The sequence below is a fragment of the Trichosurus vulpecula genome, chromosome 3 (assembly GCF_011100635.1).
Source record: "Trichosurus vulpecula isolate mTriVul1 chromosome 3, mTriVul1.pri, whole genome shotgun sequence".
Classification (NCBI taxonomy): Eukaryota; Metazoa; Chordata; class Mammalia; order Diprotodontia; family Phalangeridae; genus Trichosurus; species Trichosurus vulpecula.
Genome location: NC_050575.1, coordinates 250,301,719 through 250,326,040, shown reverse-complemented (window position 1 = coordinate 250,326,040; position 24,322 = coordinate 250,301,719). Strand labels below are relative to the sequence as shown.

The window sequence follows — 24,322 nt, the reverse complement described above, 5'->3', positions numbered from 1 at the left end:
TGTCTATGGGCCAAAAACAATACAAACTATTAATGCCTCATTTAGAGCACTAACAAAACACTGTTAAAATAGGTCAAAATGATTGAACACTTCAACCTATGCAAGAACATACGCCCCATAACAAATCACCTGTGAAATAGACAGGCCAAGTAGTATTATTCTCATTTTATAAGTGAGGAAGCTGAAGTTGTGAAAGACTAAGAGACTTTCCCATAGTTATATGGGTAGTCTGTTTAAGAGTCACAATAAATCAATCACAGGCATTTACTAAGTGCCTATATGGTAATTGTTGTTCAAGGCACCAGAGATGCAAGGGCAAGCACGAAAACAAAGAAAGAAAAATTCTTTCCCACATGGAGCTTACATTATATGAAAAACAATGTGTACATTGTTTATATGTTACATGTATAATATATATTTATAATATGTATTGTAACATGTATAATATGTAATGGTATTTGTATACATGTGTGTGTATGTGTGTATATATGTGTGTGTGTGTGTGTGTGTGTGTGTATGTATATATGTATATTCAAAATTTATATAAAGTAATCTGGACCAGATGTGACTTCACTGGGAAATGGCACTCCTCAGGAAGGAAAGTCCTTCTGCCAATGCTGATTAGCACTAGTTCTGCAATTTATAGTCTTAAGAGAATAGCCTGTAGCAATAAAAAGTTAAGTGACTTGTATAAGGTCATGTGATCAGGATGTGTCAAAGGCAAGACTCAAGTCCATATCTTGAATCTACATTTTTCTGATTCCAAGGTCATCTCTTTATCTACCAGTAGGCCTGGGACCATAGTGTAAATCTGGAGCAGGGGGTGGGGAGGGAAACCACAGAAGGCCTTCTGAGGGAGGTGGCCTTTAAAGGAACTTGGGAATTCTTAGAGGATTTGAATCCTTGTCTCTTTCCAAGTCTAGTGGTCTTTCCATTCCACCAAAGTAGAACAGTCAAACATGGTCTTAAATGACAGTTACAATCTTCGTCTTAAACAGTTTTAAATATGCTTTTATGTCGGTTGCCCCTCTTTTTAAATAAACACTTAAACAACTCGATGAAGTATCTTAAGAAAGAGTTGAATCTCTTATTTAGCCATTGTCTAAAAGAAACAGTCCAGGATTCATGACGCTCAAGCTAACATTAATATATTTGGGAGCTGTTCATCATATAAATAATCAATCTTAAATAACTTCATCCATCAAGTTATTTTATTCAGGAATATGTTTTACAACTAATTCCTTAACACAACTATCTAGATTTTCCCATGGTCCTTTGCATAGTTGGTTTAAGAGGCACGACCAATCAATAAGTCAACACATATTCACTAAGTGCCTATGTATCAGATAATGGGCTAAGCATGATGGATTCAAGGACAAAACTTAAAAAAAAAAAGATCCATTCCCTCATGGAGCTTATATTATATCAGGAAACAACAAATGTGCAAATGCAGGTATTTTCAACATTTATACAAAGTGATTGGGCAGTTCTTAAACTATTATGTTTTATGTTATGGCAACAAAGGAGTCAATGTGAAGAATAGGTAAATGAGGATGAAGAGCTGTTCTAAAACAAAAGATGGCTGAATACCTATAAATTTTTCAGGCCACAACAACTCTCCCCATTGAGAGGTAGTGATCTTCAGTACTCACATGGATAACAAGTCCCTGAAATGCTGAAGGGGTTCACTGATAACACTTTTGCTCAACATTTTTATATAGTTCTCACTTTAGCCAACACAGACTATCTGTACTGCATGCCTTAGTTTGAAAGGTTTCTCATGAATTCTATGTGGTCTATCACTTGACCAAGATTCACTTAATACCTCTGAAAAAGTCGGTAGAGAAATGAGATTTGGAAGCTTTAACTGAAGACATAAAAATGATTGACCTCACTGACAGACTTAGGCATCAAGTAGAGGGTTGACGAAAGAACTCAAAGAGAATCCACATTTAGGGAAGAGAAAAGGATGGGAAGCAACAAAGAAGGCAGAGAAGGAAAAGCTAAATAATACCCAAAAACTGTGCTTTCCACAAAAAAAAAGCCAAGAAAATCATTTCAAGAAATAGGGAGTAGTCAATAATATCAAATGTTATGGCACAGAAGTTGAGAAGGATGTACACTGAGAAAAGGGCATTTGATTCAGCAAGAAAGAGTTCACTGGTTACCTGTGAAAGCTGCTTCCATAGAGATTTTTGATGACTATTCAGAAAATGAGTTTATAGAAAATAAAGTAGATTGAATGAATGAGTGAATGAATAGCATGACCATGCAAATGGCTTCTTTGTTATCATTTTCTAAGTCAGGGGGATACCTGAGCAAGTTTGAAGACAGGAAGAGAGGATCTAGTGGACAGAAAGAGACTGAAGAAACTAGAAATGGCTCAATCTCTTTGAGAGTAGTAACTCTAGAAGTGTTGAAGCCATGGGGCTCATTGTACAGGTGGATGGTTTAGCTTTGTAGAGAAAACAAATTCATTCTCTGTGAGTAGAAGGACGTCTGAGAAGGCAGAAAAGACAATGATATGTCAATGTAAACCTGGGGGCAGATGGCAGAACTCTGATGTTTTCATCCTGTAATCCTTCATTGAATAAAGCTTACAATATCCACAAAATAGATGGAGAGACCATCTGCTACAAGTGATGGTAAAAAAGGAAATGGAGGTTTGAGGAAAAGAGAGCAAGGCCACAAACAGCCACTGTTGGGGAGGGTGCTAGGGATTACATGAGATGAATATAAAAGAATTTGAACAGTAATCAAGGTTGGATAGCATGAACCTCTGAAGGGCCAGACCTGCGGGATTTTTCATCTTCTACTGAACTAGTCATCTTATTAATGTCACAATACTAATATCATTCACTATATGCATTTGACCTGATTTTTTTTTCTGCCAGGCTTGATTTTTTTTTTTTTTGCTGCCAACAGTTTCCAAATTTAAATGAAGAAACATCAAACACTAGCACTCATCCATTCAACAAATATTCATTAAATGTCTGATACTTGTACAGCAACTATAGTGGGTAATTTAGATCAATCAGTCAGCAAACATTTATTAAATGGCTAATATGTGCCAAACAAAAGCTAAAGTGCCAAGCAAAAACAAAAGACAAGAACTATAGAATTCCATAATTCAAGAGTTGGAAGAGATCACTGTGACCATTCAGTTCAACACATACATCAAAGGAGTCCTCACTATAACATACCCAACAAATAGTTATATATACAAAGTATTTGCATTCAGAAGTTGTATAGAGAAAAAATAAATACTTGACATACTTAGGAATAAATTACATGGTGGAAAAAGAAAACAATTAAGCAACAAACATAACACCTAATAGGCAAATCCTTCTGTAAATTTAAGTTATAGTTACCTTCTGTTTTGGTGTAGACAGCAACATTCCCATTGACGAGACCAGCATAGAGACACTGAGATGTGCAAGTTAGGCTCATGACAGTAGACTTCTCAGGTGTGAAAAAATGTTGAAGTCGCACCTTCTTTGAGCCTTGACTACTTTTATAAATAGAAATGCTTTAAAAGAAAAACAAACTAATAAGCATATGTTTGATATATAAAGAAAGGATTTTAAAAGTTAGGGGTTTTTTGGTTAACTGTTTATCATAATGGAGTCAGTGTTAAATTTGGAGGGAGTAATAGGGTGTTTCCAGAAACAACTATGATACAAAAATAAAAACATGAAGAAAAAAAATTAAAGGGCCAAAGAAGAATTGCATTAACCATTAATAGGCTATATTTCATTTCCTTAATAATGAATTTTAATCTGATCATGGCAAAAAATACTGTGTTACTTCATCTTCTATCTATAATGGTTCTCTCTTTGAATAAGTGATGCTACTTGGGGTCCTTTCCCTTCACTTGGACAAGAAGCATTCTCTTCTTGTTAACATATAATCTGTCATGTTACAGAAACATTAGTCTTTAATTTCCGAAATTTCTTGGAAGATCAAGCCAGAGAGTCATTGCATCATTCTCTTCCAAATTAGGTCCATGTCCAAATGTGCCTACAGTACTAAAACATGGTCCTCTTTTATTCTATAGTACAAAGCATGACAAGTTTTTAAAAATATCTCAGTGGTACATTTCACAGTATAAGTAAAACCAAACCATTTAAAACAATTGCCATTCATGCTTTGAGGCGTTTCCTAGAATAATTTTGATTTTCCTTATTCAGTACTTCAAAGGGTAATAACTATTGTACTCTATGTACACATGTATATACAATGCATTATATATATATATGTGCATAGGATATAAATGTGTATGTGTGTGATGACCATATATATATATATATATGTGTGTATATATATATACATATATATGTATGTGTATATATATATATATATGTGTGTATATATATATATATACATATATATGGAGAGAGAGAGAGGGAAGGGATTTCAGAGGCAATCTAGTCCAGGCTTCTCATTTTATAATTGAAAAAATTGTGGCTCAAAAAATGACTTTCTCGAAATGGATCGTCAAATGCAGGATCTGAACCTCTCTGACTTCAGTTAGTGCTCCTTCTACTGTACCAAGCAAGCATATATACATATCATTTTCTAACATCAAAGTTAGTTAAATAATTCTTTGCATTGTGATGGTTCACCGTTTAATTCTAATAATGAATACTTTTGAGAATTTATTTGTAACAGTGAAAGACAATACTACCTCCCTTCTTCTGTGCCTAGACAAATAGTAGGTACATCTGAAGCTTTTCCAACCACAGTTTCAGAATCAGGGGTGACATTGGGTTCTTTATGTTTCTCGTCCACTGGAATGTATACCATACAAAGAATTCGTGATTCCACATTGAAGCATTCAATCACTTTGGGGCTGGAATGCTGAAATGAGACGATGGCTATTTGGCCCATTTGATTCGTACAGCTGCCAATCTGAATTAGGAAATTAAGAGGAAAAAAGATGATCAGCTGATGAAGGACTTCACAATCACACAATTCACAAAAACAAGTGTTAAAGAAGTCATGGCTTTGAAGGAAGCAGTGTGGCCTAGTCCGGAGCTTCTTAAACTTCAGATTTAAAAATTCGGCAACAGTAAAAGGTTTCTGAATGTGCAATGACCAAAAATTCAAAATCAAAGGCATCATGAAGCCGAGGTGTTTGTGGCAGCCCTTGCCCGTGTCGTATCGAGCACAACTTCATGACAGCCTAGGTTCTAAACATGCAGCATGGGTACTTTGCACTGTGCGTGCCCTCAGGCCATGAAATGCCAATGAAGGCTGCTGAAACTGAAAAGAGCTGGAAGTGGAAAAAGTTTAAGAAGCCCTGGAGTACAGGACAGGAATCAGAAAGACCTAGATTCAAAGAATCTTTAACAGATACTAACTGTGTGCACATAGGCAAGGGTTTTAACCTCTCAGTTCTTCCAGGTAACTTTCTAAAACTATGCCCTACAAATGAGTTGCCAGTTTACATAAGACAGATTCTATACTAGAAGTCCCTACATTGATTAAATCACATGTCCAGAGCACCTCTCTCCCAACTCCCATACCACCCTCAACCCTGGCCAAAAAAAAAAAAAAAGATTTTGCTAAGAATATAAAATATTTTCAGATCCAAACTGATATACTAAGGATCAATTATGCCCCATTTTCTTAGATAAGCATTTTCCTTCAGCAAGGACTCTTCTTAATCTTGATAGATTTATGTGTAGATAATAGCTTAAATTTCCTCTTTGAGGTTTACAGAGCTCTTTCATCAAACACCACCATGTAACAGAGACTAAGCATATTGTTAATACAATTTTGGATGTGAGGAAATTGAGGCTGAAAGGAAAGAAGTGACTTGCCCATGGTCACATAGCTGGTATGGTTAGAATTTTTACTCTGATTTGCCTGACTCAAAGCCGGTATTCCTTATGCTAAACCACCATTTGGCTACAGAATCTAATGTGTGGGCATACCACAGAAATTTACATGTTGTAACACTATATAGTTAAAAGCACCATGCCTTTAAAAGCAAATTAAAAACTATTTTAAAAAAATGAAAATAGCCTAAAGGAGATAAGTAGACTGAGGACCTTAATAAGTTTCATATGATCATAGATATGGAATTGAAGAAAATTTCTGAGGCCCTCTAGTCCAACTCCCTCATTTTATAGATGAGGAAAGTGAAGGCCAGCAAGTTTACATGATTTGTCCATGGTCACAGAAGTCACAAATGTTAGATGCAGGATTTGAACCCAAGTCTGCTAATTCCAAAGCCATGCAGCACTTAAAACTTTTATACTTTCTAAATCATTGAGTATTTATACTGATATTTTTTTTTGGTTCTGACATTCCCTATACAAGAAACTCCAAATATATCAGGAAATATATTGCAAATCATAGAGTTGTCTGAAAGCACCAAGTTAAAAGACTTGCCCTGGGTCACAGTCAGTATGTGCCAAAGGAGGGACTTGAACCCAGGTCTTTCCGACTCTGAAATAAGCTCTCTATCCACTATCTATAGAATATCATATAGAATCTTTCTATAGAATCTAATATAAAAAATACTACAAAGATTTGTGATTTCCCTGGCCTGGGGAACACTGTCCACCAACTAGTAGGTAAGTCCTGCTGGACACATATAGGTAATAAATGTCAGGGATGGGATTTGAGTCCACATCTCCCAGATTCTTATCCTAGTCCTCATTCAGAAGTGGGATGGATGCAAAATTACTAATTATAGTTCTTTTGACTTTGGTGAACAATAACATGATTAGGGAACAGGCAAAGGAGCAGAAGGAAGAAAGGCTGAGTCTGCTCAAAATTGTTCCTTCCACACATTTCACTAATTAGAAATCCACTTGGATTAATCGTCTCATTTAAACTGAAAAAACCCTTGAGGTTTAAATTTCCTAGGCAGTGGACAGATAAAGAGTGCTAGGCTTGGAGTTAGGAAAATCTGAGCTCAAATTTGACAATAACTCTGTGATTCTGGGCAAGTTGCTAAACTTTTGTCTGCCTCAGTCTCCTCAATTGTAAAGTGGAAATCATAATAGCATCTCACAGTATTGTTGCGTAGATCAAATGAGACTATTGGTAAAGAGGTAACAATGCCTGGTATATAGTAGGTGCTTAATAAAAGCTTGCACCCTTTCTCCAACTCACACTTTAGTGCGAATTAATCAGATAGTTTTCCTCCCCGTATGCGGCTGATATCACTAATACATTGGGGATTTAGGTGGAGGGCAAGAAGAGTGAAAGAGGGAGAAGGAAGTATGATTTTGGACATTGGGTCACTTAAGGTGCAGAAGCAGGCTTAAGTGGGGAGTAACAGTATTTGGGCAGCCAGCTGGCAGAAGACATAGTGTAGGAGAGAAGGCACTTAGAGATAGGAGGTGAATTAGAAAAGGAAGTGAGAAGGCATGCAAGATATACGAAATGCCTTAAAAGTTTGCTGAGGTCCTTGATATGGCACCCCACAGATATTTCTGTGAGTCTCATATTTTTTTTTAATTGTATGAGCAAAGTTAGAATTTTTCAACTGAAAATATTTACTTCAACCATTAGAGAAGTTAATTTATGCTGCTCAACATCTTCAATAACCTTTCAGCATTTGGCTTCTGCAAGGTACATACTATTGACTACAAACTCTAAATAGCTTATTTCCTGATGTCAGCATTTCAGTGGTTGCAAATTCATTTCTTTCCCAATGCAGTACAACAGTGGACTGTTCCTGGGAAGTGCTTAGAGCCAGTTTCCAGTACAAGAAGGTATCAAATTAACTCAGGACAGGAAAAAAAATGCTATTTCATCTTTAATTTAAGGACAAGTGAATTAATTTTCCAATTAGGCTAAAATATTTATCCTTGTAATGATACTAAACAAGAAAAATTTTCCCCTTATATTTGACATTGGGATTTTTTTTCAAAACTATTTTACTACTATTGACTGTAACATTTTTCTCTAAATTTAGAAAGTCACTTGATTTTATTTTACAGAATTGATGAATCTTAAAATTCATGATTCAGAGCATCCTATGGCATATTTTTCTTATCCCGTGTAACTCTACAGAAAAAGAGTTTTCAATAAATTCCTTAGTTTTAAAAGTAAAGCTTTCCAATACATATGAACTGATTCAAAGTGAAATAAGTAGAACTAAGAAAACAATTGCTATAACTAAGTAAATGAAAAGAACAAGAATAAATAATTAAAACCGAACACTGTATAATTATTGGCCCAGAAGTATGGACCAGAGGAAGAGATATGATAATGTATTTCACTCTTCGAGGGGCAGCTGGGTGGTGCACAGCATAGAGTGCTAGGCCTTGAGTCAGGAAGATCTGAGTTCAAGTCCAGCCTCAGACACTTACTGGCTGTGTGACCTATGGCAAGTCATTTAACCCTCTTTCCCTCAGTTTCCTCATCTTTAAAATAAGCTGGAGAAGGAAATGGCAAACCACTCCAGTAACTCTGCCAAGAAAACCTGGAATGGGGTCACAAAGAGCCAAATACAACTAAACAACAACCATTCTTTGAAGATGTGGGAACTCTGGACATGGAATATTTCCTGTACTGCTGGACTCAGTTACTGTGTTGGTTAGTTTTATTGAACTGTTCTTCCCTCCCCTTTTAAAAAATTATTTGATAAAAAAGTTTCAGGAAATTAAAATGATTTAAAAACAAAAGATAATTTTTAAAATAAAAATTCCTAACCTGCTCATAGCCTATGATCCTGTGATCATATTTCTGGGTATATCTATCAAGGAAGTCAAAGAGGAAAAAAAATACAATATATACAAAAATATTCATGAAATCACTTTTGTGCCATTAAAGATCTGGAAATAAAGTGGGTCCCCATCATTTGAGGAATGCTGGGGAAAAAAAAAAAAAACTAATGATCTGTGAACCGCAAAGTTTTAAACAACAAATGTGAAGGATTCAGAGAAACCTGGGAAGAGTTGTATGAACCAAAGCACAGTAAAAGAAGCAGGACCAAGAGAAGAATATAAACAATGACTACAATGGCAAAAGTAAAAAGAAAATCACTTAAAGTAATCAAAACTCTGAGTAATTAAAAAACCAATAATAATCCCAGAGAAAGTAATGAAACCACTGACTCCTTGCAAATAATGTTGTATGCAGATAGGGGTGGTGGTGTCACTGAACAGTTTTTGTTTTTTGCTTAACTGTTTTTCTTTTTTTAAAATATGTAAATTTTTTTATTTTTAACTTAACTACAAAATAAGAAAAGAAAAATGAACTTAAATACTAAAACTAAGATAATACAAAAGAAAAAAACATTGCCATGTGCACAGCAGGGGATTAAAAATATACAGCAATGAATTTCCATTTCAAGAAAGCTTATATAATAAATACTGAGCGTTGTGTTGAAAGCTGTCCATTTTTTCTTTGCTTCCTTTGAAGTTTTCTTTTGTTCTCTGCTATGCACCTTTTACTTTATTCTTTTTCCCCCCTTTCCTCCCCCACTCCCCAAGGCTACAATTAAGCACAGATATATTTATATAGTGAGATGTGTATACATATATATATATAGTATGTATCATATATATGCATATATACACATACATACATAGACATATACACACAAAGATATATATATACACACACATACATATCTATACATCTATATACTTACACATACATATACTTAGATAACAATAATCATAGTCATATATAGACATATACATTTATATGCATCTATGTAAGACCGTACTCTACTTATTTATCCTTTGTTTCTCTGAGGGTGGATAACCTCCAAGTCTTTCCATAATTTTTCAAGTCCACCAACTCATCTGTCCTACACCAGAGCAATATTCTCACCTTACACTGTCTAGTTGTTTTAGATAGTTCAAAACAATGTTGATAAATATGGTTGACATACAGCATAGTTTCCCTATTTTTCGCTTTTGATGAAATCTATTTTAGCCTTAATTTTATCCAAAATCATAATTATCACCCCTGCTCCTTTTTCCCTAACAAATTCTATTCCTGAACTTTATTTTATGTTTGTGTCTATCTCTTATTTCCTATCCCTCCTGACTCCTCTACTTTACTTCTACCTGCTACCTTGCCCTCATATTACTTAACCTACACCCCTCTTCAAGGATCCATCCCTTATCCTCTGATTCTCATGATCTAAAATCCCTTCTATACCACACTTCAACTTATTCCCTCACCCTCCCCTCTAAAGATCCCTCCCTTTTCCTCTCCCCCCTCCCTCTCACCTTAATGTTTTATTTCTTTCTGAATTTAGAAGACGTTTATACTCTTCTAAATAAATATGTATTATTCCCTCTTGAACCCAATTCTGATGAAAGTAGGTTTCCATCAGCCTTCTTCCCCCATCCTCTGTGTTGGTTCTTCCTCTCACACCTCATTTGTATAAGATAATTACTCTTTTTTAGCTGTTTCTAAACAGTTATAGTTTTTAAAATTATATCATACTCAGATCTACCCCAATCTTTCTTACTACCCAATTACTAATAACAATGGTAGACATACATTTTACATACATAAAAGGTAAATAGTCTGTCCTTATTGAGTCTGTTGTAATTCATCTTTGGTATGTATCTCTTAGCTCTTGTATGTAAAATCTATTATGTTTAGGTTTTATTTTTCTTTAAACAAAATTCTGAAAGTCTGACAGTTCGTCAAATGTCCCTTTTCTTCATTCAGGATCATGCTTAGCTTTGCTGGGTATGATATTTTTGGCTGAAACCCCAGTTCTTTTGCTCTTCAATATATAGTATTCCAGGACCAGTGGTCTTTTAATCTTTTAGTTCTGCTGCTCCTAGGTCTTGTATGATTCTAATTGTGCCATATTTAAATTGTTTTTTTTTCTTGCTGCTCATAATATCTTATCCTGGAGCTGGAGGTTTCAGAATTTGATTACGATATTCCTGTTAGTCTTCCTTATAGGATCTCTTTCAGGTGGTGATAGGTTTATTTTTTCTATTTCTATTTTCCCCTCTTGTTCTATTGCTTCATGACAATTTTCTTTAATTATTTCTTGTATTATTTTATCAAGATTCTTTTTGGTCATAGCTTTTAGGTAGTACCATTATTCTTATGTTTCTCTTCTTTATCTGTTCTCCATATCAGTTGTTTTTCTTATGAGATGCTTCACATTCTCTTCTATTTTTTCATTCTTTTTTATTATTTCTTGATCTCTTATAACTTCACCGGCTTCCCCTTGCCCAATTCTTATTTTCAAGGAGTTGTTTTCTTCTTTAAGGTTCTGGATCTCCTTTTCTAATTGATTGACTTTCTTTTCATAATCTTCTTGTTTTCATTAGATTTTTTAAAAAGTTTTTCCTCAATCTCTCTCATTTGATTTTTAAAGTCTTTTTTTAAGTTCTTCCATGAATTCTTTTTGGGCAGGTGAGCATTTGACCTTATTCTTTGGGGTAGAAGAGAGTTTCTTTGCATCAATATCTTCTCTTTAGAGAAGGCTTCTCTATTCCAGTAAAAACTCTTTATGGTTGGATTCTTTTTGCTTCACCTGTTCATTTTTTTTTAAATTTGTAGTGACTTAGTTCTTGTAATCACCTCTAGTCCTGGGGTATAAGAGATGATGCCGTTAGCTTCAGACCCTCCTTCATGTCTCCCACCTGGCCTGGTACTAGAACCAAGACCTCCAGCCTCCAGTAAAGTGCCCAAAGCCAGTGGTCCCAGCCCCACTGCTTCTGCACTCTGTGTACAGTTTCTAGGCTGTACTGGTTCCTTCTCTTTCCTAGTGGCTGGGACCAAGGCAGCCTCCCGAGCCAGCTAACCCCAGAGCTTGCTGCTTGTTGTTTAACTGGACATAGCCTGGCAGTGTTTACTCTTCACAGGTGGCAAATCTAATCCTGAGATTTTTCTTCAGATCTTCCCTGATTGTCCCAGGAGAACCACTGTTCTGTCCCTACTCTTACTTATTTTTACCCCTCTATGTTGGCCTTGAGGGGGTAATTTTATCTCGTTTGTGAGAGAAATCTGGAGAGCTTGGAATTTTCTGACTTATTCTGACATCTTCCCAGAATCCTCTCTGTTTTTCTTTTTTTTTTCAAAAGATGTTTTAGGGGCTTGGATGCAGGGGTTTGGTGGGGAAGAAGAGATATTTTCAGAAATGGCTGTGATGTAAAAAGCATCAATGAGACTTTTTTTTTTAAATAAAGCTTACCCATAGAAATCCATGCTGCATGGAAAATGAATTTGGCTCAGTTTCATTGCCAAGGTAAGGTTCTGGATTATAAGCAGCACATTCAATCTGAAATGAAACAAAATGAAGCATGCTCAGATAAAATAGTAATAGTGTATTTCTTCCCTTCTTGGATAAAAATGGAAGGCATTCCTTCCTTATAGCTCAACAAGACTTTCTGTTTCATATTTTATAAAATATTAAAGTGACAACCGACTAAAAATCTCCAAAATAAATAGACTTCTTTAGAAGTAGAACTTAGCATTTAAGGAGGTGACTAGCTAAGTTGTACTCTTTTTTTTTCCTAAGGCAGGGCAATTGGAGTTAAGTGACTTGCCCAAGGTCACACAGCTAGTAAGTGTGTCGCCACCTAGCTGCCCCCTTTCAAGGTTTTTTTTTTTTTTTTGGAGGGGGGAAGGCAGGGAAATTGGGGTTAAGTGACTTGCCCAAGGTCACACAACTAGTAAATGTGTCAAGTGTCTGAGGCCGTATTTGAACTCAGGTCCTCCTGACCCCAGGGCCAGTGCTCTACTCACTGCGCCACCTAGCTGCCCCTAAGTTGTATTCCTAATACTTCACTCATCAGACCTAGTTAAATAACTAAAAGCAAAACACACATCACTGAACACAGGATGATCTTGTTTTTCCTTAAAACACTTAGTAATGGCATCATGCAGAGACATTTGTCCAACAGGTCAAAGTGAACGCTAACTTTTCCCCAGCAAAAAGGAGACGTCAAACTAAGCCAGTCATTGCCATGGCACCAGGAACTTCCAAGGCCAGTAGAGACTCTGTGACTATAGAATGACTCCTCCTCCTTTCGATGTCCATTTAAATTTCTCCTACCTTGGATCTTCCAGTGCATGGAACAAGTTTTGAGGAATCTCAGAGTGAAAAATTAGTATTGAAAATGAGGAACATCATTGGCATTTGACAGAGCAGGAAAATCAAAGTCATTGAATAAATTATAGCTAATTAATTTCTGTATTCATACTGATAATATGGAGAATATTAGTAAAATACCTCCAGGCCAGAGATTTCAGTTACCTAAAAGTAGGCCCAGCTCTTCACTGAAGGAAAAAAAAAAAGACTTCTAATTATGACTAATTTTGGCTCCTGATAGTTTGCCAAGCAGAGGCAAATAGAACAGACAAATGTGAAACATGTGTCTCCCTCATTCAAATGTCTTGAATGCAACAGAGCTGTTTTAATACTGATCACCCTGAAGGGATCATACCATGCAAAGCCGTTTCAAAGGCAAAAGCACTTAAATAGATAAGTTGTTGCTTGGCATCTACTTGTTCGATTAAGCTAGGCTAGGTTCGGATTCGGATTCGCGCTGGCAATAAGGCACACTCCCAACAGAATAAAGTTTTTATTGAAAGACAGGGGAAATACTCTATCGAACCCACAACCACATTAATCAACAATTCCTAACAAACACAGTTAACGCTGCCACCATGACAAAAGACACGCACACAACATACAACATACACTTCGCATTCGGCACCTGCACCCAAGGCTTCTCCGAAGCTGGGGAACCCCTTTACAACCTCCTTGGTTGGTCCTTCTGAACGTAATCCCAGGCAAAGCATCCTTTCCGTGGGTGAGGTTCCAATGTGCCTGTTCCATGTGGTGACTTTTATAGTGTCCTGAACAAGGAAGACTTACTGCTAACTGTTCCGGATGTTCTCCGCCAGAGAGGGTAGCCACTCCCCTCAGGAGGGGAAGATCCTGTCAGTCATTTTGTTTTTGAGAACCGGCTAGGTCCTCAAAAAGCAGTTTCAGAAATATTTCCTGTTCTTTGTTCAGGGCCTATCAGTGTCCTAGCGGGAGAGGAATGTCTGAGGGATGCATTCTTATTCAGGGCCTATCAGTCTCCAAGCCAGAGAGGAGTGTCTGATTCTTTATTCAGGGCCTATCAGTCTCCAAGCCGGAGAGTCTAAAGGTCTGCAGGGGGGTTGGGGGAAAGGGAGAGCCAGTCTTACACTGTAATATGGAGGATCTTCTATAATGATTTATCATTCACTACTATAGGTGTCAGTCAGCTGACAGAAGCCACCCAATCAAGAAACATCTATTAAGTATCTACTCTGTGCCAGACACTCAGAACTGGGAAAACAAAGACAAAAATGAAAGTCAGTGCCCTCAAGGATTCTATATTATAGAGGGGGAGATATGTACACATCTAAGTATATACAATATATAAGAAGGCACAAGCAATGGGTGGGATTAGGAGAGGTCTCTTTTAGGAAGTAGTATCTGAGCTGTGCTCAGAAACTGAGGACAGAAGGAAGGAGGAGGAACTGTCCAGGGGAGATGGGATGTCATTTGTGAGGAAGAAGACCAGTTTGGCTTGACAGAAGTTGGCAAACTCTTGTTAAAGAAACTACCTTTAAAAAAGAAACCCCACTAGCTGTTAATAAAAGGAGATGTATTCCTACCCCTGACAATCATTCACTGTGTGGTCTGAGCAGGAGTAATTGCAAACACCATATAGATATTAACAAAGATAAATTAATCATTTTAGATTTCACTGTACTTTACCTTAAACTCTTGCTGTTTGGCCACCATCACTGGCATGTGTTTAACAAGAAGGGGGTGCTTCTCCTTTTTTATTTGATTCCCATCATCTTCTACACAGAACCAGCCCAGATGGTTCTCCTCCTCTATAGTCATATTCAAAGAGAAAATATATAAGCAAGAAGCTTTTAACAGATAAAAAGCTGCACCCAAAGATCACATCAATAGAACTTGGCAATGCTTTGTCTTGCTTAATTGTGAACATTCGAATTCTTCAAAAATCTATTATTTTACCTTTGTGCATTCTCTGTCCTCGGATGAACATGGTTACAGATGAACATGGATGGTTTGAGGAGTTGCTGTGATTGAAAAGTCCATCAGTCTGAAGCCAATGTGGTGGGAAATCTCTGAACTTAGCTGGGAGGCCCCTAAGACAATAGCTTTTGAGTCTGCACAAGACCCACACCCTAGGCTCATTCAGCCTGTTCACCAGCAGTATCACCTTCTAGAACCTAGGATCACCTCACCTCCACAAATAGAACAGAACTGTGAGAAACGTAAACAGCTAAACTCTTTCTAAGTTTTTTTGTGGGGGTAGGGGCAAAATGAGACTGTTTGGCAGGAAAACCCCTCATTGTGTGTTTTTTAGAAACTCTAAAGCCAAAAAGAACTTAGAACACATGCAGTTATTTCAGATATAGGAAACTGAAGCCCAAGGCAGATAAGTGATATTCCCAAGGTCATACAAAGCAAGATCAGAACTGGGATTTGCATGCAAGTGGTCCAAGTCCAAATCAAATGTTCTTTCTGCTCCTAGATATCTTTTCATATGATTTAAAGACAATTTCATTGCTTTGTCTTTCTAAAAACTAGAGGGTGGTTTCAACCAACTCTGAGGTGCTCCATTAATACCACACTTCCTGTTGGCACTTCCTGAATGAAATGAAAATACATTAAAGACTGTGAAATCCAGCTGTTCCAGTCCTTGTGGGTTTTATTAAAGCAATTCCAATGTCTGAGTTCACACGCCTGGGCTGCAGTGAGAATAAATTAACTGACACTGGCACAATGCTCTTGGGTGGAAAAGGCAACAGAAACTGAAAGTATTTAATGGTAAAAAAGCAAACTATAATCTTAGTAATAAAAAAAAATCCTTTAATCCAGATACAAGGAAGCAACTCATTTTAAGTTTGGGGCTTCAGTATCTTGAAAAAGGTTCAGCCTAAACCCTCATTCTTCAGAGATGACATTTCCTCTTGCTTACAAAGCTCCTTTGCAGCCAAAGTTGATAATTCACTAAATTCTCTTCACTATGTTAGTGATTCCTCTTTAAATGAGCCAGTCAAATTCAGGGGGCCCTTCCCATTTCAAAACAAAAACCCTTCTTCACCCATGAAACACAGCTAACCAGGTTAATGAGTTATTACTTTGGAAAGCTGCTTTTCTTTTTTTGTTTTTTAGGAGTTTTCCCTTTGGCTTAGATAATAGCTTAACTGTGAGTCCTAAAACACACATACATATACATACACGCACACGTACACACCCCACCTAAAATTTTCCTCAGTAACTTACACATATGTATAATATGTATAAATGCATAATGCTTTCATATAAGAAATTTATAGGCATAATGAAAATTAAGGAATAGATGAAAGGGAAATCAGAAGATGACAAAATTGGAACAAATCCAGTAACCAAGTCATAAAATAATAATTTAAAGAGTTGAAGGAACCTGAAGGATCATCTCATTCAATTCTCTCTTTTATGCATGACAAAACAAACTCAGAGAGGTTAAGAAACTTGTCCAAGGTACACAGCTAGTTATTTGGGGTATATTAAAGTCCTAGAGTCTTGAGTTGGAAGACTATTGGGAGAAAAAGAAGGGCTTTCTTAAGCTAATGAAAAGACTGAGCTAGATAAAGCTAATAAGCAAGACAAAGCTAATTCTACACTAAAATAAAACTAAACAAAGAAAAAATCATCCATCTTGTGTTCATTTCTTTAGCATGGTTATTTTGTTTTATTCTTTAAAGACACTGATATAGCCCATATTAAGCTTGATAAAGAGGCCATTTTGTTTGTTTTTCAGTCACTATGGGAAGTCATTCTATTCATATTATCCTTTTATAAACATATTTTATTGTAATCTTGAAAACTACCCAGGAAAAGTGTAAGAATGCCTCATTTAGCTTTAAGTAACTAAATCTTACCCAGGGCAAGCTTAGCCATCTGTAAGTTGTTGATCCAGGATTGTTTGATGGCAGGGGTAAATGTATTAAACACAGCTGTAAAGAAAGTAGGCCGGCCAGACCTGCCAGAAATAATAATAAAACAGTAATCACTTTTTTTAAAAAAAGTAAGCTTCTTCACCTGAAATTTAATTACATGTTTTGTCTGTCTTAATACAAAATTTGGGACTAAAGGATAAAGACAGTTCTATCATAAATAGTGGTTGTCAGCCACCCTCACCCCCACCCCCACCAGTGGCTTATACTAACGAAAGTCTTATTTGAAAAGTTCTACTAACTTGTCTTGTTTCCCTGGGAGCTGCAACTGAACTCGACAGCAATCAGCTGCTCGGATTTCATCTTCTTTTTTCATGATAAGCTTCTGTAAACCTGATGTCCAATCATGTGCCACTGACTGATTTAAGTTCTACAAAAAAAAAAAAACAATAAAAACACAAAAATGATGTAAAATAATGACATAATAATAGTATTCAAAGCAAGGCTGCAGCAAGAAAAACTCAGAATGCTGATTAAGTATTATATCTGGTGACAAAAATTTTTTTGTAGTTCAAGGCCTATTTTGGCATTCTCCAAGTAGCAGTAAGACCTAATTTAAAGAAAACTGAGCTGGTAGCCAAAAGCCCTTATGAAAATAAGGGAGAGGGGATAATTTTCATGTTGTTTTTCAAAGATGAACACTAATAATCAAATCAGCCACTAGGGCTGAAATTCATTCTGACCCCTCCAGGAAGAAAAATTAAAAAAAAAAAAGGAAAATGGAATGTTTATTTGGGACCTCGCAAGGTATTATTAGAGCTTTTGAAATAAAACCAGCATTGAAAGTGAATGCAGTTGAGAGGTTACCTGATAGTTTCCTTTAAGGTTTCCTATCAATTGACTGATTTGACCAACTACATTCAAGTCATGCAACAAATTCTGTAAATCATGGTACAGTTGTCCTGGCCCCATGTAAAGTTTGTCTGTAACAAATAAAAAATATGTAAAGATCTTGCATCAAAATACAAATCCAAGTCAAAATAAAAATGGAAATAAATTAGTAGGAAAAATATTCATGTTTGAAGGGGGTTTTTGAAAAAGCAGAGGGAAGGAAAAAAAGGGTAGGATTAGGAGGCAGATAAAGGAAAGAAGGAAGCATATACAAATGAGTTATAATTTGGTTTCAATAAAAGCCAATCTTCTGAAGTAGCATTAAATACAATATTTAAAATAGGGTGCAATCCTACTAATAGAATTTATTAAGAGAAGTAGCAATTTTTCATTTTATTTTTGTACCCCTGAACCTTCTGAGGAGGCACACAGTAGGGTAGACAGACAACCCCTCTAGAGAGTCAGGGAGACCTAAGCTCCAAGCTGCCTCTGCCACATATAGTATGAGCTGTATAATCTTCAGTGCCTCAAGAAACTTTGCAAGACACTAAGTTACAGAAAAGTTTCTGACACCTCTCAGTTTCCCTGGTTTTCTCTAAGACTCAGCTCAAAACCCACTTTCTGAAGGCCCTTCCCCTCCTCTCCCCTCCCTTCCCCTACTTGCCAGTTAATGCCTTCCCCTTTCATTTGCTGTGTATGTATCTTATATTTAACTAGAGATTTACATGTTCTATTCAACATTAGTGTATGTTCCTTGAGGGCAGGGCAGGGGAGAATTTAGTTTCATTTTCTTAATATTTCCAGTTCTTAGCATAATAGCACTTAAAATCTACATAGACTGACCAATCTGTACCAGCAAAGGAAGTTTCTTCATTGGGAATACCAACAAAATTACTATCGAGACACCCCAATCTCTTCCCCCCCACCAAAAAAATCGTCAGCACCTAGCACATAGAAAATACTTTATAAAGGCTTTTTTGCTTGAATGGTATTGCTTTGCCTAACACTATTAATTGGTTCCATTAAAAAAATAAATAACAACATTAGGTAAATAAGTATTAAAAATTGCAGTTCCAGAGAAATCGGGCTCTGCAGACCAAAACCCTCAGGATGAGGATGCAAGACCCAGAGTCTCCTTGGTGTGGAACATAACATGACAGGAGACTCTTGACATTGCAAATTAGAAAAATGATACTTAGATTAGGGGAATTGTCCCAAGGCCACACAGTTAGTGGCAGGCCTAAGACAGGAATACAGATCTTTTCACTCCTAGCCCTGTACTCCCCCTTCCTCCTGATGAGATCCCCAAAGCAAAGGACTTTTTCTGCTATTGAAGTGAGCAACATCTTGACATAAACAGCTCTACGAAGCCTTTGACTTAAGATATTTTCTATTTCACTTTGAAATGCTTACTTAAACATGCCACAGGCTGTTACTATCACAACTGAGAATAGAACATTTCTTCAAAATCATTTAGGTACCAAAGGACTGCAAAGGACTGTCAGATTTACTATTAATGTACAAACTGATAGATGGAAAACAACTCTGTTGCTTTTATGTGGAAATGCCTGTCTATGTGTGTTGCATAGTAATTACCAGTTCAGTTTAGCTTCTGTTTAACTTAGACTTCTACTCATAGAAACAACTGCTTAATTTATTGCATGCAACTGAAATAAAGATTCCAAAGTGGGCAATGAAAAAAAGGGGGTTTTGTTATCCTGGTTTTCTCTTGAAGTTTTGCCGTATACTTTGTACCAGTCCCCAAGTAAAGTGAAAAAAAAAAACGAAACCATTAGGAATGGATGGGCTGCTCTTCATCATTCTGTTTAATTACTCCTATTTACATAAAAAAATCTTTAAAAACTTAAAACTGCCATTCCTTTGTTATTTCTTTTATATTTTGGTTAGTTTTGTTCAGCTTTCCTGATGTAGGCAAAATGAATTTGATCTTTAGCCAATATTCTGAAGGTACCTAGTCAGGGAGGGTGAAGGGGAATGCAAACTTCTGGATGGCAGAGAAGGTTTTGATTTTATCTATACATCCTAGAGATTTAGACATAGTAGGTGCTTAATAAATGCTTGGTGCAATTATGGAACATCAGATGAACGCAAATAAAATATTTCTGTACTGTAAGAAATCATGAATATAAAAACATGAAGAAACATAGGAAGACTTATCTGAATTGATGCAAAGGAAAGGATGCAGAACAATGAAAGATAACACCCTGGGCAACTTATTTCATTTCTCAAAGATTCTGCTTTTTCATTTTAAAAAACCATTTTAGAATAAAGGGGTTAAATTAGATTTTAAAAAAACCTTTACAACTGTCAATCTGTAAATTTTCATTTAATATAGCTCTATGACAATCTCTGTTTTTTGGAGGAGGCTTTTTTATGTGTACTTGAAGACTAAATATTGTTGAACTGACTAGTTTTAAGAGAAGGTGTCAAAGACTCAGACAAGGTGCCAGATGCTGTCAGATTAACTAGAATTATAGTGAGATTATATATATGTACATATATGTATTTTTTTTCAAATAAAAAATTGGGAAACATGATCAGACAAAGGATATATCTTTTTTTTCAAATCTCCATTAAATACATACTATCTTTTCTAAATTTGGAACCATCAACAAAAAATCTAGAATATATCTAGCATCATTGCAATTTAGGATATCTTTAATATTTCTTTCTAGCTACAAGCCCTGATATAGGGAAACTGTTCAGGGAAAAATAGCACACTATAGTTGGGCACTGGAAAAATTAAAGCAGAAATAATCCTATAATTGCAGCCAAGAAACTTCAGTCAAAGTCTCACAGGTTTAATTTGTCCCTCTACTTTCTTGAGCCTCAGTTTCCTCAATCAATCAACATCTATGAAATACCTACTATGTGCCAGTCACTGTGTTAACTGCTGAGGATATAAAAAGGGGCAAAAGACAGTCTCCTCCCTCAAGGAGTTCATAACCTAATGTGACATGCGACATAACAACATGCAAATATATGCAAAGGAAGCTAAATACAGGATAAATAGGAAATAAATAACAGAGTGAAGGTGCTAGACTGAAGGTGGGTTGGGAAAGTGCTTCTGTAAAATACTGGGATGTTAGGTTATAAAGAAAGCCAGGAAGGAGAGACAGCATTCCAGGCATGGGGGACAGCCAGAGAAAATACCTAGACCAGAGAGGTGAAGTGTCTTGTTCATGGAACAGTCAGGAGGCCAGTATCACTGGACTAAAGAGCATGTGATAGGGAATAAGGTGTAGGAAGACTGGAAAGCAGCTGGGTTATGAAGGGCTTTGAATGGCAAGCAGTGTATTTTGTGTTTGATCCTTGGAGGGCAGTAGGGAGCCACTGGAGTTTATTTGGTGTGTAGGGAAGCCACTTCAGTGGCTAAGTGGAGGATAGATTAGAGTGGGGAGAGACTTGAGGCAGGCAGAAGCACCAGCAGGCTATTTACAAAATAGAAATAATAATATTTACCTAACTCAGAGAGTTGTTGGTCTGAAGGTTCCTTTTCAATAATTAAGGTGCATGAACACAGATAAGTAAATACACAGTACTTTGAGGGAGAGAACACTAAGGTGTGGGGAGGAGGGGTAGAGAGGAATTGGAAAGGTTTGCATGAGAGGTGGAACGAGAGCTAAATACCAGGTTTTCACCTGTTTTCCAAGAAATTCAAGGAAACATGGAATTTTAGCAATACAGGTTAATACAAGATAGCAATACAAGCAAACAGAGAGCTTTGCATCACTTCTTTCCAGCAACAAATCAGTCTGGTCTTTCTCTGGTCCCTTTTGCAGTTATTCTAATTGGCAAAGCTGGGATTTGAACCTAAATCCTCGGGTTCCAAAGCCTATAGTCTTTCAAGTACATTGATTTCATAAAAAGTTGGTATTTCACGTACCATTTTATTAAGTGAAGAGTTCTGCCTTTTCTCTTAGATACTTTACAGTCAGTGAGGAGGTCTGAAAATAGTAACTGGCAGAGTATGAATTTTCAGTTAAAACTTGACTATTCAACTAAACAGGTTTTCAAATAAAGTTGACATAATGGGCCATTGAGGCTGCTATTAAAGAACATTGATGGCAGCTTCAGAAAGGAAATCAGAAGCAGAGAAAAATGTGGTATGATTTGAGTAGAAGAAAGGAGTCAAGGTTATGAGTATGATAACAGAAGCAAACAAGCAAAGAACCTTCCAGTTAGAAACAAGAAAAAAAATTATTTTGATTCAGAATGCAGCATTGAGTCATTTGGGATTTGGGGTGTTACTTTCACAGTGAAAGGAGAGGCAAATTCTTTGGCCCATAAAGGAGCGGCGGAAAGAGCATTAGCCTTGTAGTCAAAAGATTTGGAAATAAAAACCCAGCTCTGCTATAAATTAGTTGAGTGATTCGAGGTAAATCCTTAATCTCTATGAAATCTCAGTGTCTTAATCTTTAAAATGGGGATAATAATCCTTGTTGTGAGGACCAAATATAGAATGTATGAAAAAACACTTTATAAAAAGGCAAAATAATGTAGTGAATAGAATCCTTGACTTGGAGTCAGAAAAATTGGATTTGGCTCCCAACTCTACAATTTAATAGTTGCACAAGTTGGGGTGACTTCTCTGAAGCTCAGTTTCCTCACTGAAAAATGGGGTTAAAAATACTTATACAACCTATCTCACACACTTGTGGTGAGGCCCAGCTAAGAATAATATTCATGCAAAAAGACCTATTACTGGAGAGAAGTGATACAAAGGTCCCTAGCCTTTGTAGCTTCCTCACATCGGCAGAGCCCTTTTCATTGATATGGAACAGAGATGGTTGATGGGAAAGGTTAAAAAATAATTTAGTCACCATAGTTTCACTCCACTTCTTTCCTGTTTGATGAAGTAACATTTTTCTCATCCAGGGGAGTATGATAAGAACTAAAATGGGTTTTTGGCCCTAAGTAGATGCCAATTGGAATGAAGGACTCAGGTGCCAGTAGAAAAGAGAGTAATTCAAACAGGAGATAAGAGTTCAAAGGTTTTTAACTTTCTATGAGAAAAGATGAAGCAACTGTTCCTTGCATAGGACCCTCTACCTTCTCATTCTGTGCTTTTTTAATGGCTGTCCCCGAGTCCTGCACACTGTATCATCTCTACCTTCCTTCAAGTTTCTGTGTAAGCTTTGTCGAAGCCTTTCCCAGTCTTTTTGAATTTCAGTGCCTTCTCTTTGTGATTAGCCCTAATTTATCCTGTAAATACTGTCTATGTACGTCATTGTTTGCATGTGGAAGAATCCCCCAATAGAAGAATGTCTGCTCCTCAAGGGGAGGATTGTTTGTTGCCTTCCTTCGTATCCCAAGAGTTCAGCCCAGTGTCAGGGACATAGGAAGTGCTTAAGCTTGTTGACTTCACTTGAAGGGAAATGTAGAGGCTTTCTAGCCACAGAATCTGCTGACAAGATAGATGAGAACAGAGTAGCAGATGGCCCTGGAAACAGCATCTCAGCTAGAGACTATTGCTGAGACCCAGTGGGAGGGTGAAAGAACTGTAGTCCTATGCAGAAGGGAAGGGGATTACTAATTAATTGAGGCAGTCAGGTGGTACAGTAGATAGAACTCTGAGCCTGGATTCAGGAAGACCTAAATTCAAATCCAGCCTCAGACACTTAACTAATCGTGTGACCTTGGGCAAGTCACTTAAAACTGTCTGCCGAGTTTCCTCACCTATAAAAAATGGGCATGATAATAGTGCCCACATCCCAAGGTTGTTATGAAAACAAAATGAGATATTTGTAAAGCACTTTGCAAACCTTAAAATGCTACATAAATGCTAAACGTTATTATTAATTATAAAATTCCAGCTGGAAGTTAGACATAGTATGAGGTGATCCTGAAGATAAATGAAAATCAGATGGAATAGAGATATGACATTCATCAAAGAGAAGATGACATGATTCCCAGTGGAAAATGATGCCTGGTACACAGTAGATTTAGCAGAGGACAAAGTCAAAGCAACAGCGGAAATCAGAGGAAGTTCTGCACACTGGAGGCATGAGTTGTTCCTCCATGGCCATAAACATCAACCTGGACATAAACATTTCTCCACATGTGATCCCTATTCAGATCTAATCTTCTCAGTGATGTGTATTTCTGGGAGAGTGATCTCAAGATTTATGGGAAGAATGATCTGTTGTTATTTTATTACTATGTGATTTCATTAAATGCCTTTTCTTTGAACTAAGTGTAACTTCTGGCAGACTAATAAAAGCAAGCACATCAATGGGGGCTTGTAGGCTATAGTTTGGAGAGCATTCTGTCCCACAAAATCCCTAAAACCTGAGATCACTTTTTAGGGGCTGATGGTTATGAGGAACCTCAGTGTTATACATAAAAAGCACTGGGTAAACTTTAAAGTGCTATATAAAGGTCAAGTATTATTATAGACTGTAATACACTATAAATACAAGCTCTTTTATTATTTAGCTGTGTCTTTCTCCCATATTTAATATACATAGGATATACTAAAAGTGGTTCTTTGCAGACT

General features: G+C 36.7%; 1 protein-coding gene across 4 annotated transcripts in view; it reads right to left on the bottom strand.

Moving 5' to 3' along the window:
- The window catches only part of ARHGEF10 (Rho guanine nucleotide exchange factor 10), a 244,523-nt gene that overhangs the window by 48,693 nt on the left and 171,508 nt on the right, over positions 1–24,322 (bottom strand). For all 4 annotated transcript variants that reach the window (XM_036752754.1, XM_036752755.1, XM_036752756.1 and 1 more), the window contains 7 exons: positions 17,779–17,894; positions 17,214–17,341; positions 16,897–16,997; positions 14,711–14,832; positions 12,146–12,232; positions 4,688–4,911; positions 3,372–3,529 (listed from right to left, as the gene is read on the bottom strand). In XM_036752754.1, the coding sequence (XP_036608649.1) occupies positions 3,372–3,529; positions 4,688–4,911; positions 12,146–12,232; positions 14,711–14,832; positions 16,897–16,997; positions 17,214–17,341; positions 17,779–17,894 (936 nt within the window). The remainder of the gene's footprint in view (positions 1–3,371; positions 3,530–4,687; positions 4,912–12,145; positions 12,233–14,710; positions 14,833–16,896; positions 16,998–17,213; positions 17,342–17,778; positions 17,895–24,322) is intronic.